The sequence below is a fragment of the Trichosurus vulpecula genome, chromosome 1, assembly GCF_011100635.1.
Source record: "Trichosurus vulpecula isolate mTriVul1 chromosome 1, mTriVul1.pri, whole genome shotgun sequence".
Taxonomy (NCBI): domain Eukaryota; kingdom Metazoa; phylum Chordata; class Mammalia; order Diprotodontia; family Phalangeridae; genus Trichosurus; species Trichosurus vulpecula.
The window spans coordinates 229,741,323-229,754,489 of record NC_050573.1 but is presented as its reverse complement, the minus strand read 5'-3'; the positions used below and the strand labels follow the sequence as shown (position 1 = coordinate 229,754,489).

At 35.7% G+C, this 13,167-nt stretch overlaps 1 protein-coding gene across 1 annotated transcript in view; it reads left to right on the top strand.

Moving 5' to 3' along the window:
* The window catches only part of NDUFV2 (NADH:ubiquinone oxidoreductase core subunit V2), a 44,123-nt gene that overhangs the window by 18,431 nt on the left and 12,525 nt on the right, over positions 1–13,167 (top strand). Inside the window, exons 2-6 of the mRNA XM_036754065.1 lie at positions 1,445–1,510; positions 4,748–4,810; positions 4,891–5,007; positions 7,321–7,489; positions 10,932–11,041. Coding sequence (XP_036609960.1) covers positions 1,445–1,510; positions 4,748–4,810; positions 4,891–5,007; positions 7,321–7,489; positions 10,932–11,041 — 525 coding nt within the window. The remainder of the gene's footprint in view (positions 1–1,444; positions 1,511–4,747; positions 4,811–4,890; positions 5,008–7,320; positions 7,490–10,931; positions 11,042–13,167) is intronic.

Genomic DNA, 13,167 nt, shown 5'->3' with positions numbered 1-13,167 from the left:
CCTGCATTGATCTGTTGTTGTTCTTTCATTTCAGTTGTGACTAACTCTTCATGACCCATTTGGGGTTTTCTTGGCAGAGATACTTGAGTGGTTTGCCATTTCTTTTTCTAGCTCGTTTTACAAATGAGGAAACTGAGGCAAACAGGGTGAAGTGTGTTGCCCAGCGTCACACAGCTAGTAAGTGTCTGAGGCCAAATTTGGACTCAATAAAATGAGTCTTCCTGACTTGAAGCCTGGCACTCTATCTACTACTGTGACACCTAGCTTGCCTCCCTGTATTGATAGGATTTAACTAAATGTTTGTTAAACAAATTGATTATTGTATATAAAGAGTAAGTAGTCCTATTGCAGGTGGTAGTTACATTTACAATGAGATTTAAAAGACTGAGTTTTTAGTAGTGTTGAAATAATTTTTAGGTATTTATTGTACTTTCACCTCCATACCCTACACTGTCATTCTGTTTGACTCCAGATTCTGTTAATGACAAATTTGGTGGGAAGAGAAAACACAGATACGTTGGTATGTGTGTAATGCAAAGACTATTGAAGACAAGTTAATACTAAAGAGATACAATCTATCTTCTTGTCTTCCACTGTATCCCTTCATCTTTTCAGTTATCCTGTATTTAAATAAAACCAGTTCTATCTAACCACCAACCCTACGACTTTCTATTTTCTCCTTGCCGAAAGCTTATGGACCTGGGGAAAATCCTTTTTTCTCGGTAATTGTTAATCCTTACCTCCTCTCTGCATCCTGTTTATCCTCCTTAGTTGCACAATCCTTCTCGGTTAGGTTGAAACCCGACTGATGCTCACTGAATTTGAATTGACACAATACAATCTTTTTGTGGCTGTATCTGTGAAGCTGTAGTTTTCTAGTTAGTCTTTGCAGATTATTGCAATTAAGAATCTTTGTTGCTAGGAGGCTTTTACTTCTCACCAGCTGTAGGAATAACAATAGCTTTGCTGCTTGTGCCCTAGGGGAATGAAGTAAAAGATAATCAATCTGATATCTTCCAAAACAAATCTTCTTGTCAAACATCAGTTAGTGCAGTAACTAATTCATAGGTACTGTTTCTAAACCTGAGTTACTTAATTGATTTGAAGGGTAGTATAGTTGACACTTGCAAAATAATATCTATTTTATTATGAAATGAAGACATGTTTACAGTGATCCAAGCTTCATTATTTAATTGGGAGAAATTGGCATTCAAGATGATCATAAAGGGAAGTTACATCAATGGTACATTGACACTCCACATGACAAATTGTAGTGGAAAAAGACAAATGTTTGATAAATGAGGAATTAGACTATATCATTGCTAAGGTTTGAATTCAGCAATCAGCTCGAAAATTCTATGATTATACTCTTTCTAATCTGGGTCTGGGAAAAGTAAAATTGTGCCCAAGGCATGTAATTTACTAAACCTAATTTTATTTGTAGGGGAGACAAATGAGATGCTTACACAAAACAGCTGTGCAAAGTGGAGCTGGAGGAGCCTTATTTGTGGTAAGTCATTTTCTAGATTATTTCTTAGAAATGGAAAGGCAAACATCTGAAAATATTGGGTGAAACCAACAGCGTTCATTAATTACTCCCAAGGTTTTTAGACACAGTACGTTGGTTTACACTGACCATTTATCCTCCTTACTGCCAGTAAGATACTGCCTAAAGGACCACTGCTCACTAGAACGGTCCTAGTTGGACTATTTTCTAAGACTCCTGGCTTTAGTTTTTATTAGCATAAGAATGTCTCTAGTCCAGTGGTCATGTGATTTGTTGGATTTGGTTCCCAGGGATAGACATGTTTTATAACAAAGACGTCTTTTGTCTTTACATCGTAATTGGTACCCCTCCCCAAGATATTCCTATTTATTATGAATATTATATTGATAAATTTTAGTATTCAAAAAGAAAATAATTCTTTCCCCGAGCAAGGGCCTTTATTTAAGGATCTGTAAGTGTCTTATTTATTTATATATACAATTTATTATGTTTAATCTAGAGGTTGTTAAAATCAGTGCATTTTTATGATCTTTGGACTGTTAATAGATGAAAAGTATTTCAGAGCTTTACTTCAACAAATTTCCATGTATTGCCCCCCCAAGTTATTTCCATGAAAATAAAAACTGGCTGATTAATATTACAGATGAGCTAATATTTGTGAAGTGTTTATCATAATGCCTGGCACATATTAGGTACTTAATAAGTGCTTCCTTCCTTGAAAGTTTGAAATCTTTGAAAGTTGATATCTTGAGGGAATTATTAGGTCATTATATTCACCAAATACATATATAGGATGGTAGTTCTGTTTAAATGCTAATCTCAATGTGAGAATGGTTTCCTGTTGATAAGCAATTTCTTGGACCTTATTGAAGTGGATTCACTATGTTCTTTTTGGAGAGAAAGAATAAAACCAGTTAGTGTTAAACTAATTAAACTAATTTCTGTTTGTGGTTAGTATATAGGGAGAAAAGATATACTTTCACTTCCCCTAAAGAGTTTATAAATTGTAGGGGCAGCTAGTGGAAAGAGCACTGGCCCTGGAGTCAGGAGAACCTGAGTTCAAATCCAGCCTCAGATACTTGACACACACTAGCTGTGCATCTGTGTGACCCTGGGCAAGTCACTTAACCCTGATTGCCTTGCCAAAAAAAAAGTGTATAAATTGTTAACAAATGTAAACACTTTTCCCAGGCCCAGATTAGAAAGAGTATGATCCTAGAATTTAATACCTAATTAAATACCCAAATGTTTAAGCATTGCATTTTAAAATTCATTTTTAAATACTGTCATTATATGCTAGCATATTTAAATGATAAGGATTCTCATTATAGCAATTTCCAGACAAGTTTTGAGTATGTGGTTACTTAACTGCTTTAGTCAAAGAATTGAAAAAAAGATGAAATAGATTGAGAAAAGTCAGTATTGGCATTTAAATTCCACATGTTGTTTGTCCTTCGTTCTCAAAGAGGACCATGACATCAGGAAGATGATACCATGCCTCGCAAGTGTATTAGATTTGTGTGAGGGAAGGCTATGCATAGTCACCTTCTCCTTCACTTTCTCCTCCGAAGCCATCTGGGTCCAGAGGCAAGATCAGGATGACTGAAGACTAGACATGTCTGAGATACCATCTGGCTCTTAACATTTTATGATTCACTGGTCAAGCCCAGTGTTCTGTTTGTAATTGTAGCACAAAAGAGGGAAAAGGGATTTTTTTTTTTTTGTGGGAGCACATGATAGCTTTCCATGGCATCTACTTTTAAAAAGTTAAGAATCTATTCCAAAAAATCCCTAGGTTTCCTTAATCATTGATTACAAACCTCTACTATATATGAATTAATCTAAAAGAATTCTGCACCTATTTATATTTAAGCCTTTTATCACTTCTTTGCATACTTTCATAAATTTATTCATCATTACTGCAAATTAATGTAGCAAGTACTAATTGATGTCTCAAGGGACATTTTTACATATCAAGGATACAGTGATTATTGATGCTTATTGTAGTAATCCCAAAGCACACCATCAGATTCTGATGTACTTTCTGATTAGGGCAAGGACTGGTTTGTTTGTTTTTTTAATGTTGTTTTGTATTCATGTTCTGAAGGCTTAGCAGTTTTCCACACATAGTAAAGTGCTATGAAAATGCTTGTTGCTTCATTAAGAAATTAAATTATATTCAGGATAATTTCATGTTAATACTAGATATGCTTTATAATATTTAAATATTTTGAAGACTCTATTTCATTACTAGTCTCTATAAGATGGTTTCTTTTATTTATCCTAAGATGAAGTCTCAAAATTTCAAGGGAATGTTCGTATGTTTCCAGAATTTGAGGGGGAGGAGGAAGAAATCCATGTTTAACCTACCTATATCAATTACAATTTTATAGACTGATAAAATCATACTCATCTCCATATTTCTAGAATTGAGCCCTAATTTTTCAGTCATTCTTCATAAGGAATCCCTTTCATCCTAATCAAATGCACAATTTGCCATTATCATTGCTGTACCAACTAATGGAAATACACTAACACCAGAAGATTAGCTATCATATTCAAATATAGTAAATTACATTGTGTTCAAAAACATTAATTCAACAATCATTTGTTGAATATAGAGTTGTTTAGAGTATAGAGATATGCTTGATGTGCTATGTGCTGGGGAAAATTATTATAGAGTAAGACACAATTCTTGCCTTCATGGAGCTTAGTCTAGTAGGGGAATAAGAACTTTGTAAAGTAAGAAGGAGGTAAGTACCTACTGGAGTGTTGTGTGGATTTAAAGAAATGTCCAATTTAAGGATAATAATGATCTCTATGAAAGTCCTATTTAGATACTTTAATGAGGAGATAACCCTAGGTTCTCAGGGGTTATGCCAGTGGAACACAAGGTCTGGTAAATTCTGCAATGTTAGGAAGGCTGGCTTGCTTTGAGTATGGGCCTTATTGTCCAAAGACTATCCTAGCTAAGTTTTAAAAGGCTCATAAGTAGAAGCCTGACAAGTTAGGGGATTTTTTTTTTTTTGGTCCATGGCAATTCATTAACTAGGGTATGGAGCATTTGAAAGATGCATTGGTGAATGGAAGGGGTATTGAAGAACATACCATCAGTTGGTGTGTAAAAGCTGATTTTTAAAATATTGTTGCTTCTACAAGGACTTTAAAAACCATGAAATACTCTTGGGAAAATTACATTTTAAGCAATTTGCTTTAAATTATTTTTTTCTTTTTATATAGCACAGAGATACTCCTGAAAATAACCCAGATACTCCATTTGATTTCACACCAGAAAACTACAAGGTATGAATAAATTACATGATGTTTAATATAGAAAACATTGACTCATTTGGATATGACAGGTGCTTTTTTTTTTTATACAGAGGATAGAAGCAATTGTAAAGAATTACCCAGAGGGACATAAAGCAGCAGCTGTGCTTCCAGTACTGGACTTAGCCCAAAGGCAGAATGGATGGTTGCCCATATCTGCTATGAACAAGGTATCTAATACAATTTTATTGCTTTATTTTATAATGACTAGTAGGATTTAAGTAGTAGCTTTTATGAAAAATTCTTATGTGATATAAAAGTTAGTGTCAGATTGTAGGAATTCAAATTTCTTTTATAGTTTAGATGTTTCCCGTTGGACAGTTTTATTTGTATTTACACTGGTCTCATAGAAAATGTTAGGAGCCTTAGAAAGATGCAGCTTTTTGTACTGATGGGAAGGGGAATAGTGGTGATAATATTTGTATTGCAATTATATAATGGGAGAAAAGTTACATAATGTAGTGATAAGATTGTTATGTAAACCAAGGTTCCACAGAAGCTATAAACTATATTCATGTGATAATAGTTCTTTGAAGAAAGAAATGTACTTAAATATAAGTAACTAGAGAGCAGCTAGGTAGCAGACACTAGATAGAGTGCTAGGCCCTGGAGTCAGAAAGAGGAATCTACCTGAGTTCAAATCTGGCCTGAGGCGCTTACTAGCTGTGTGACTCTGGGCAACTCACTTCACCCTGTTTGCCTCAGTTTCCTTATCTGTAAAATGGACTGGAGAAGGAAGGTAAACCACTCTAGTATCCAAAGATTTGGATGCAGCTGAAGAGCAGCAGTAAAAACTGGACATAACAACATAAAAATAAATAATAAAATTATATCTGACTATGAAAGAAAAGTAAAAATATTACCTTGTCTTATTTTGAATCAAGGTTTCTAATTGTATCACCACTTAATTATTGGTGATTTTAATTTGAGAACTGATCCAGAAATATGTAAACATGAAGGTAGACATAGAAGAGATGCTACTGCAAAAAAAAAAAAAGGAACTTTGTTTTTATTGCTAAAGAGAAAGTAAGTCAGCATTTGAAAGCATATTTTAATAAGAGGTCCAGGAGAGCTTCAAAAGTGAGATTATTAATGCTTTTTTGCTTTGGGTTCACTTCCATAACTAATCCTCATACACTTTTAACTATGTCCAGAGTGGTAACTTCTGAATCAGATGTACACACACACACACACACACACATGTTTGATCAATAAAGCTGTCTTATCATATATAATTCAAGATCAAGGAATCTCTATTTGAGTATATTTCTTTCAGTATCTTTAATATTGGAAAGCTCATCATTTTCACCTTCAAGTGTCTTGGTAGAGCTCCACCATGATAATAGGGTATAAAATGCTTGGGCGTTGTATGGAAGGGAATAGTTTGTAGGAGGAACCAGGTTGTGAGGAGCTTTAAAAGCCAAATAACGGAGTTTAAATTTGATATAAGAAGTACTAGGGAGCCACTCCAGTTTGAACAATGGGGTGGCGTGATCAGATCTGTCTTTCAGAAAAATGTTTGGCAGCTGTGTGATGTATGGATTCATTGTGAGGAGTGGGGAGAGACTTGAATTAGGGAGACTTACTAGGCTATAGTAGAGGTTCAGGTGAGATGTGAGGGCCTAAATTAAGGTGTGAGTAGAGAAAAGTAAACAGGTGGAAGCTGATATAAGATTTGGCAACTGATTAGATGTGTGAAGTGAATGAGAGTGATAGGAGGATGACAGTGAGATTGCAAACTTGACTAACTGAAATAGTGGTGGTACCAACAACAGCAATAGAAGTTTAAAAGAGGGATAGGATTTGGGAAAAAGATGAGTTCTGTTTTGGACATGTTGATTTTGAGATCTAAGACTGTTCATAGAGATAATTGCACACACAGGAGCCAAGATCAAGTGATATGAGTGTATCTAGAAAAAAAGGCCTAAGACAGAGACTTGGGGGACACAAATACGATGAATAGAAAATGATTCAGTGAATGAAATTTAGGAGTCAGGTAGGAAGGAGAACCAAGACAATATTTGTGAGGATAAAGGTGGTCAATAACTAGCACTGAAAGGATAGCCATTAAATGGTGAGGTCAAATTTGAACTCAGGTCTTCCTGATTCACTGCTCTATCCATTGTATCACCTTGCTGCTCTCATGCTGCAGAGGGGTCAAAGAGAATGAGCCAAACCTTAAGCATGAAAAATACAGTCTTAAGAGTAAACAGTGATTTAAAAATTGAGAAATGAAACTATGAATCCCACTTTGGGGCATAGTTGGGTCTATTGGAAAAATTTTTTCTAGTTCATTAACAATTGAAGGGAATGATTTTTTCCTTATTTGTCAACATTAGTCCTAACTTGTCCTTTCCAAAATTTTTGGTTTCTTTAAAACTAAGCCAGCTCTAAAACTAAGGACTTTTGGACATACCCTCAAAGCACTAATTTATGCTCAATAAATATTTTGTTATTTTTCTTAAAATGATTTTATGTTTTAGGTTGCTGAAATTTTACAAGTACCTCCAATGAGAGTATATGAAGTAGCAACTTTTTATACAATGTATAATCGAAAGCCAGTTGGAAAGTATCATATTCAAGTCTGCACCACTACACCTTGTATGCTTCGAGATTCTGACAGCATACTGGAGGCCATTCAGAAAAAGCTTGGTATGGGTCAGATTTTATTTACACCATTAAAAAAAAGAAAAAAAAAACTTGTTTTGGAGGGGGTTTCACACAGAACCTGATTTCTTCTTTGGTAATCAACTTAATTTGTTATAAAAATGTACATTATATTTTTGTGCAACTAAAGTATAAAAATTGAAACTAAAACAATTAAACCCAAGAATACAGATTCCATAGGAACACTAGAGTATTCTACCAGGACCCTATTTCCACTAAGTTACCTTCTTAATGTACTTCTCTTCCTTCATCTCAGCCCTATTTTTGCCCTCTTCTCAGCCTCAAAACCTTTCCCCTTCTAAACATTCCATAAAGCACTATTTTATCATGTTTTCTGTAGCATTACCCAAGGAATCATTGAACAAATGAAATACGTGTATTTCAATAGGCATCGGAATGCTTCAGTGAGAGAAATGTTACGGCAATGGCACATGCTCTATAAAGTGACCAGCACATAAATTCATTTGTAACTTACAAATTTGCTCTCCTGGTTATGCCTCCTACCTGACTCCTCAGTCTTATTTACTTAATCATTATCCGTGTCACACCCATTCTAAGTGTCACCCAAGTCTCTGTCTTAGGCCCGTCTATGGACGAAGAAACTGATGCTCAGAAAAATTCTTTTCTTATACTACATCTGGTTGGTTGTCAAAGTTTGATTTTATTTCTTCCACATCCATTCCTTCCTCTGTGCAAACCACCACCATCCTCATTATTTCTCACCTAGGTTCTTCACAGAATTGCAGAAACAGCCTTATGTAACTACCCAGATTTGACCATACCTCTCCCCTAATCAAAAATCACTTTACATTTCATTTAAGATAATCGACATAACTTTTAAACTATTTTTTCCCCACATTATTTCCCTTTGTGCACTTTGCAAGTGATTGCATTCTTCAGCATCTTTGTATACACACTGGCCATTCCCCTTGCTCACATTCCCCCCACACCTCAAAGAATGTCACTGTTTGAAAGGACTTGAGAGCCCATAACATCCCAGTGAGAATTCAGTACCTTCTGAGGGAGCCCACTTTATATTTGTAAAGCTCTAATTACTGGGACTTTTTCCCCTTCCATCAAGCCCCCTTCCATACACTTATGTCAGTCTTCACCCAAATGTTCTCCACCATGCTTTTCCTACTTTGTGTCTGTACTTCCTCACATTTATATTTTCTTAACATATAATGCTAATCAGCCACCGAACACTTAATCTTGCTCCTTTTGAATAAGGTATATACTTGCCCTATTGCAGTCATGGTTCTCATTCCACCAAGTTTCAGTGATGCTTAGGAAGTCAAATTTAACTCCTTGAATCTCTAGTTCATCTCATTAGTTATACTTTATATCTATATCTGAGCCGTGGGCATTATTAGTACTGGCTCCTCTATTGGATTTTTTCCTCCTGTGAATGTTGCATTCGTTTCTACTGCTATTCACGCTATATATTAGCTTCCCCTTCTGTATCTAGCTTAGTGAATATATATTGGCTCTTTTTTTCTTTTGCTTTTCATTTTATTTAATCCATTTAAATGACATCCCCAAGACTCCAGTTAAATACATTTTTAACAGACCTTGTGTGGCACACCCGTCTCTGGCCATGGGCCAGTTATTTCTGTGTTTTAAGCAGGGTCTAGAAATTCAAATCCCATTATCGGACACCATCTTCTTAATCAGAGCTTTATTTCCCCAAATATGCCTCTCCTGAAATTTTTGTACAATAATGAAAATATCTTTAGCAGTGTTCCTGAAACTTCAGTTTTTTGCCCAGGACTTCTCAATCTTTGGTCATGCTTTCTAGGTTCTTGCTGGCAGAATCATTTTGTGCCTCCATGAATTATCAGAAGTGAATAATAGTCTTCCAGTGTGACAAGTCCTGAGAGTATTTCTAATTGATCCTGGTCACATGTCATGGAAGGACAGAGGACTTTTTTATTGTTGTTAAATTGACAAATAGCTGCGCCTCACTGTTCCTGAGTGGGGAGTCAGTCACCAGCCCACTACTACTTGTCTCTTGTTTCTCTGACCCCAAAACTGTATATGATCTCCTAACTGTAGGTTCATATCACCATTCTTTGGAGGATAAGATGTTTCCATCTCAAAAGGTTTAGGTCTCCCCTCTTTAGGAAGCGTTTCATAGTCTCTAAAGCTCCAAATGTGCAGTGGTCCTTCCCTTTTTCCTTTGTGTCACGTTCTTTTCTTCATTAAATACCTAATGTGTCAGAAGACCCTCTCTGTCTTCAGTTTTTTTTTTTCATAATGAAGACATTAAAAATATTGATTCTCCTTGATAACCTACAGAGTGGTGAAAGGTGTTCTTTGAGCCCTTATACTTTCTCTTCTAGGAGAAACATCAGCCTGCACTTTGAACCTAGGCCCCAGTTAGGGCCATGGCAGAAAGACAAACATTACACATTATGTGCAGAAACTTCTCTTTGCTTTTCATGCTTTTTGGAAATAAGGTCCTCAGCCTCTGTTTGTCTTCCTGGTAGCTCTCTTGGCAAAGGCTCCAGAAAAATTCTCCTTACATAGTTCCTTCTTATGTCATGTCTTACTAACATCTCCAATTCTCCTCTTCCTCTACTCTTAAGTTCTTCAAAATTTTCCTTCTGCCCTTCTGACTTTGATCCTTCTTGAATCTCCCCAAATTTCCACTTCCTAAATTCATTCTTCAGCCTTACTAATTATGTCTGCTTCTCCTTTTAGCTCCATTTCTGTCCTCTGTTTTCCTGCTGAAGTTATAAATAGAATTCCATCTGTTGAAATCCTTTTCTTCCTGCAAGATCCAGTTTAGGTTCCCCCTTCATAAAGCCTTCCCTGATCTTCATCAAAACCTGCCCCTCAGCTGAAAATGGTCATAGTGCTCTTGTCTAGACTGTTTCCTTTATCCATATAATATTCTACACTTGCATCATATTCATTTCTATTCCTATCTTAAGCCACCTATTAAAAGTAAGCTCCTTGAGTACAGTGACTGGAGGTTTTTTTACTTTCCTTGCCTCAGTGTTGCAGCAACATAGTACCTTGTGTATGGCGGGTGCTTAATAAATGTTTGCTGAATTGAATTTAATTAGTGATTACCCCAGGTGAAACAGCTAGACCAGAATCCAGACAGTCTGGTTCTCAGTCACTCAGGTTGTAACATTAAATTTCTCAACCACAGTTACGTACTAAAAATTTTGTTGTTTTTTGCTTAACTGACAATAAACTAGCAAAGATAGATTTGAGGACTTTGTGTACAATAAACAGTTATAAAAAATTACTTAAAAAAAACTCCTTGATATTACTGGCTATTAAAATTTATCCTTTTATTTTTAAGACTTATAATGTTTTGAAATGCTCTGCGTTCAATATTTAAAACTGGCCAAATCCCAGAAGGTAGATTTATATGTTAAAATATGACTTTAGTAGTAATTATTTCTTTTTTTAGGTATTAAGGTTGGAGAAACTACACCTGACAAGCTTTTCACACTAATAGAAGTGGAATGTTTAGGTGCTTGTGTAAATGCACCAATGGTTCAAATAAATGATAATTACTATGTGAGTATTTCACTTTCATTAAATTTAGAATTATGTGAGATAGTATCTTGAAATGCTTTTAAATAAGTGGAGTTTTCCTGTTTTTTCCCTATTTTGTCTAGTCAAGAGAAATGGTTAGTTATTACCTCCTCTTCTGGGTTCATCTTTAAAAAGGACACATGATCATATTAGGAACTTTTAGTAGACATGAGTTTTTTTTCCATACCCATGCAAACACTTGAAATAATTAAAGATGTCATTTGTGAAAAGTTTTCATATTCTTAGCATATGTCAGTTCACATTAATGATGTTTTCTTCCTGTTGGGAATGTTACCATTTTAGTCATTGGGCAAAAATCAATAGAGTTATTGGTGATTAAAAAAAGACAAAAATAATCCTTAGTCTTCTGCCATATTATGTTATAAAGTTGCATTTTCATAGAAAAATTTTCTTTTTCATGTGAGGATTAGGCTTTTATTAAAACAGATTTACCCAGGCAAATTTATCATGGAATAGGTTAGAAAAAATATTTCATTTGTAATATTTGAAAGATTTCATTGTCTTAGCTTTTTATTCAACATAATTGCTGTGTCCTAGTGATCATAACTCCTTTTTTAGACATATATCTGATAGGATTTGTTTCTTTTTCTGTGGTGAAGGTCTTTCTGACATAGCTTATATCAAATTCTGCTTTGGTACTTCCATACATCACTTCAGGACTACAAGGATGTGTGATTTCACTGTTGTGGAAATTCATATTCATAATGTTGGTAGTTTGCAAACTGCAAAGTGCCATGTAAATGCTAGTTCATGTCAGTAGAGAGCCACTAGAGTTTGAGTAGGATGGGTGGGTGGGTGACATGGTCAGACTTAAGATTTCACGAAATCACTTTGGGGACTGAATGGAAGATGGATTGTAGCTAGGATATACTTGAGGCAGGGAGACGAATTAGAACAGTTCTTAACCTGAGCCCCTTGAACTTGTGTTTTAAAATATTTTGATAACTATTTCAATAAAATTCATTTCATTTGTGATCCTGTGTATCTTAGGCATTTAAACATATAATTATAAGGATTCCATAATTCATTATGCTGCAAAAGGGGTCCATGATAGAAAAATAGTTAAGAACCCCCAAATTAAAAGGTTATTTCAATCATCCAGGTGAGACATAATCAGGGCCTGCCTGTACTAGGGTTGTAGCTTTATGAATAGAAAGAATGGGCTGTGTAAGAGAGATTGTGAAAGTAGAAATGGCAAGATTTGGCAATAGATTGGATATTTCAAGTGTAAATGAGGAATCAAGGATGACTTCAGGGCTGCAAACTGGAGAACAGTAGTGTCTTCAAGAGTAATAGGACATCTGGGAAGTGGGGGAAGTTTTGGGGGAAGAGATTTTAGACAGAGTTTGAGATGCCAATGTCCAAAAGACATTTAGTGATGTGGAACTAGTGCCTCAGGTAAGACTAGTGCTAGATATATTGCTCTAGGAATCATCTGTGTAGATATAATTGAACCCATGGAAGCTGATGATCGTCTAAACTGAGATAGATAGTAAAGAAGGAAAAATGTTCAGGACAGAGCCTTGAGGGACATCCAAGGGTAAATGGACAAGACTTCAAAGGACATACAGCAAAAGGCAACAAGGAATGGCCAGAAAGGTAGATAAATGAGGAGAAAGAAGTGTCAGGAAAACCTAAAGAGGTGCCTGCATTCTACTGGATGGGAGGGCAGGCGGGAATAGCATGTACTGAAGTAATGGAAAGTAATTACAAGCAGGAGATAGTTCAGGATGGTGAGTAACGGCCTTGTGCAGAAGTAGCACCTGAGCCATACTTTAAAGAAACCCAAGGATTGTTTGAGGTGGAGATGTATAAGAAGGGTAATGTATTCTAGACTTAGGATATCACCTGCGCAAATGAACAGAGGAAGGAGATTAATGTCACATTTCAGAGAGCAGCTAGCAGACCAACTTGACTGGGAAAGGAGAATTTGTAAAGGGGAGTAGTATGACTAGAAAAGTAGATGGGAGCCAGATTGTCAAGGAATTCTAATGCTAGGCTGAGGCTTCTGTCTTTTATCTTATAGGTACTAGGGTTTTGAGTACCATAGGTACTGAGGTTTTGATTGACTTGATTAGGCCCTCCCC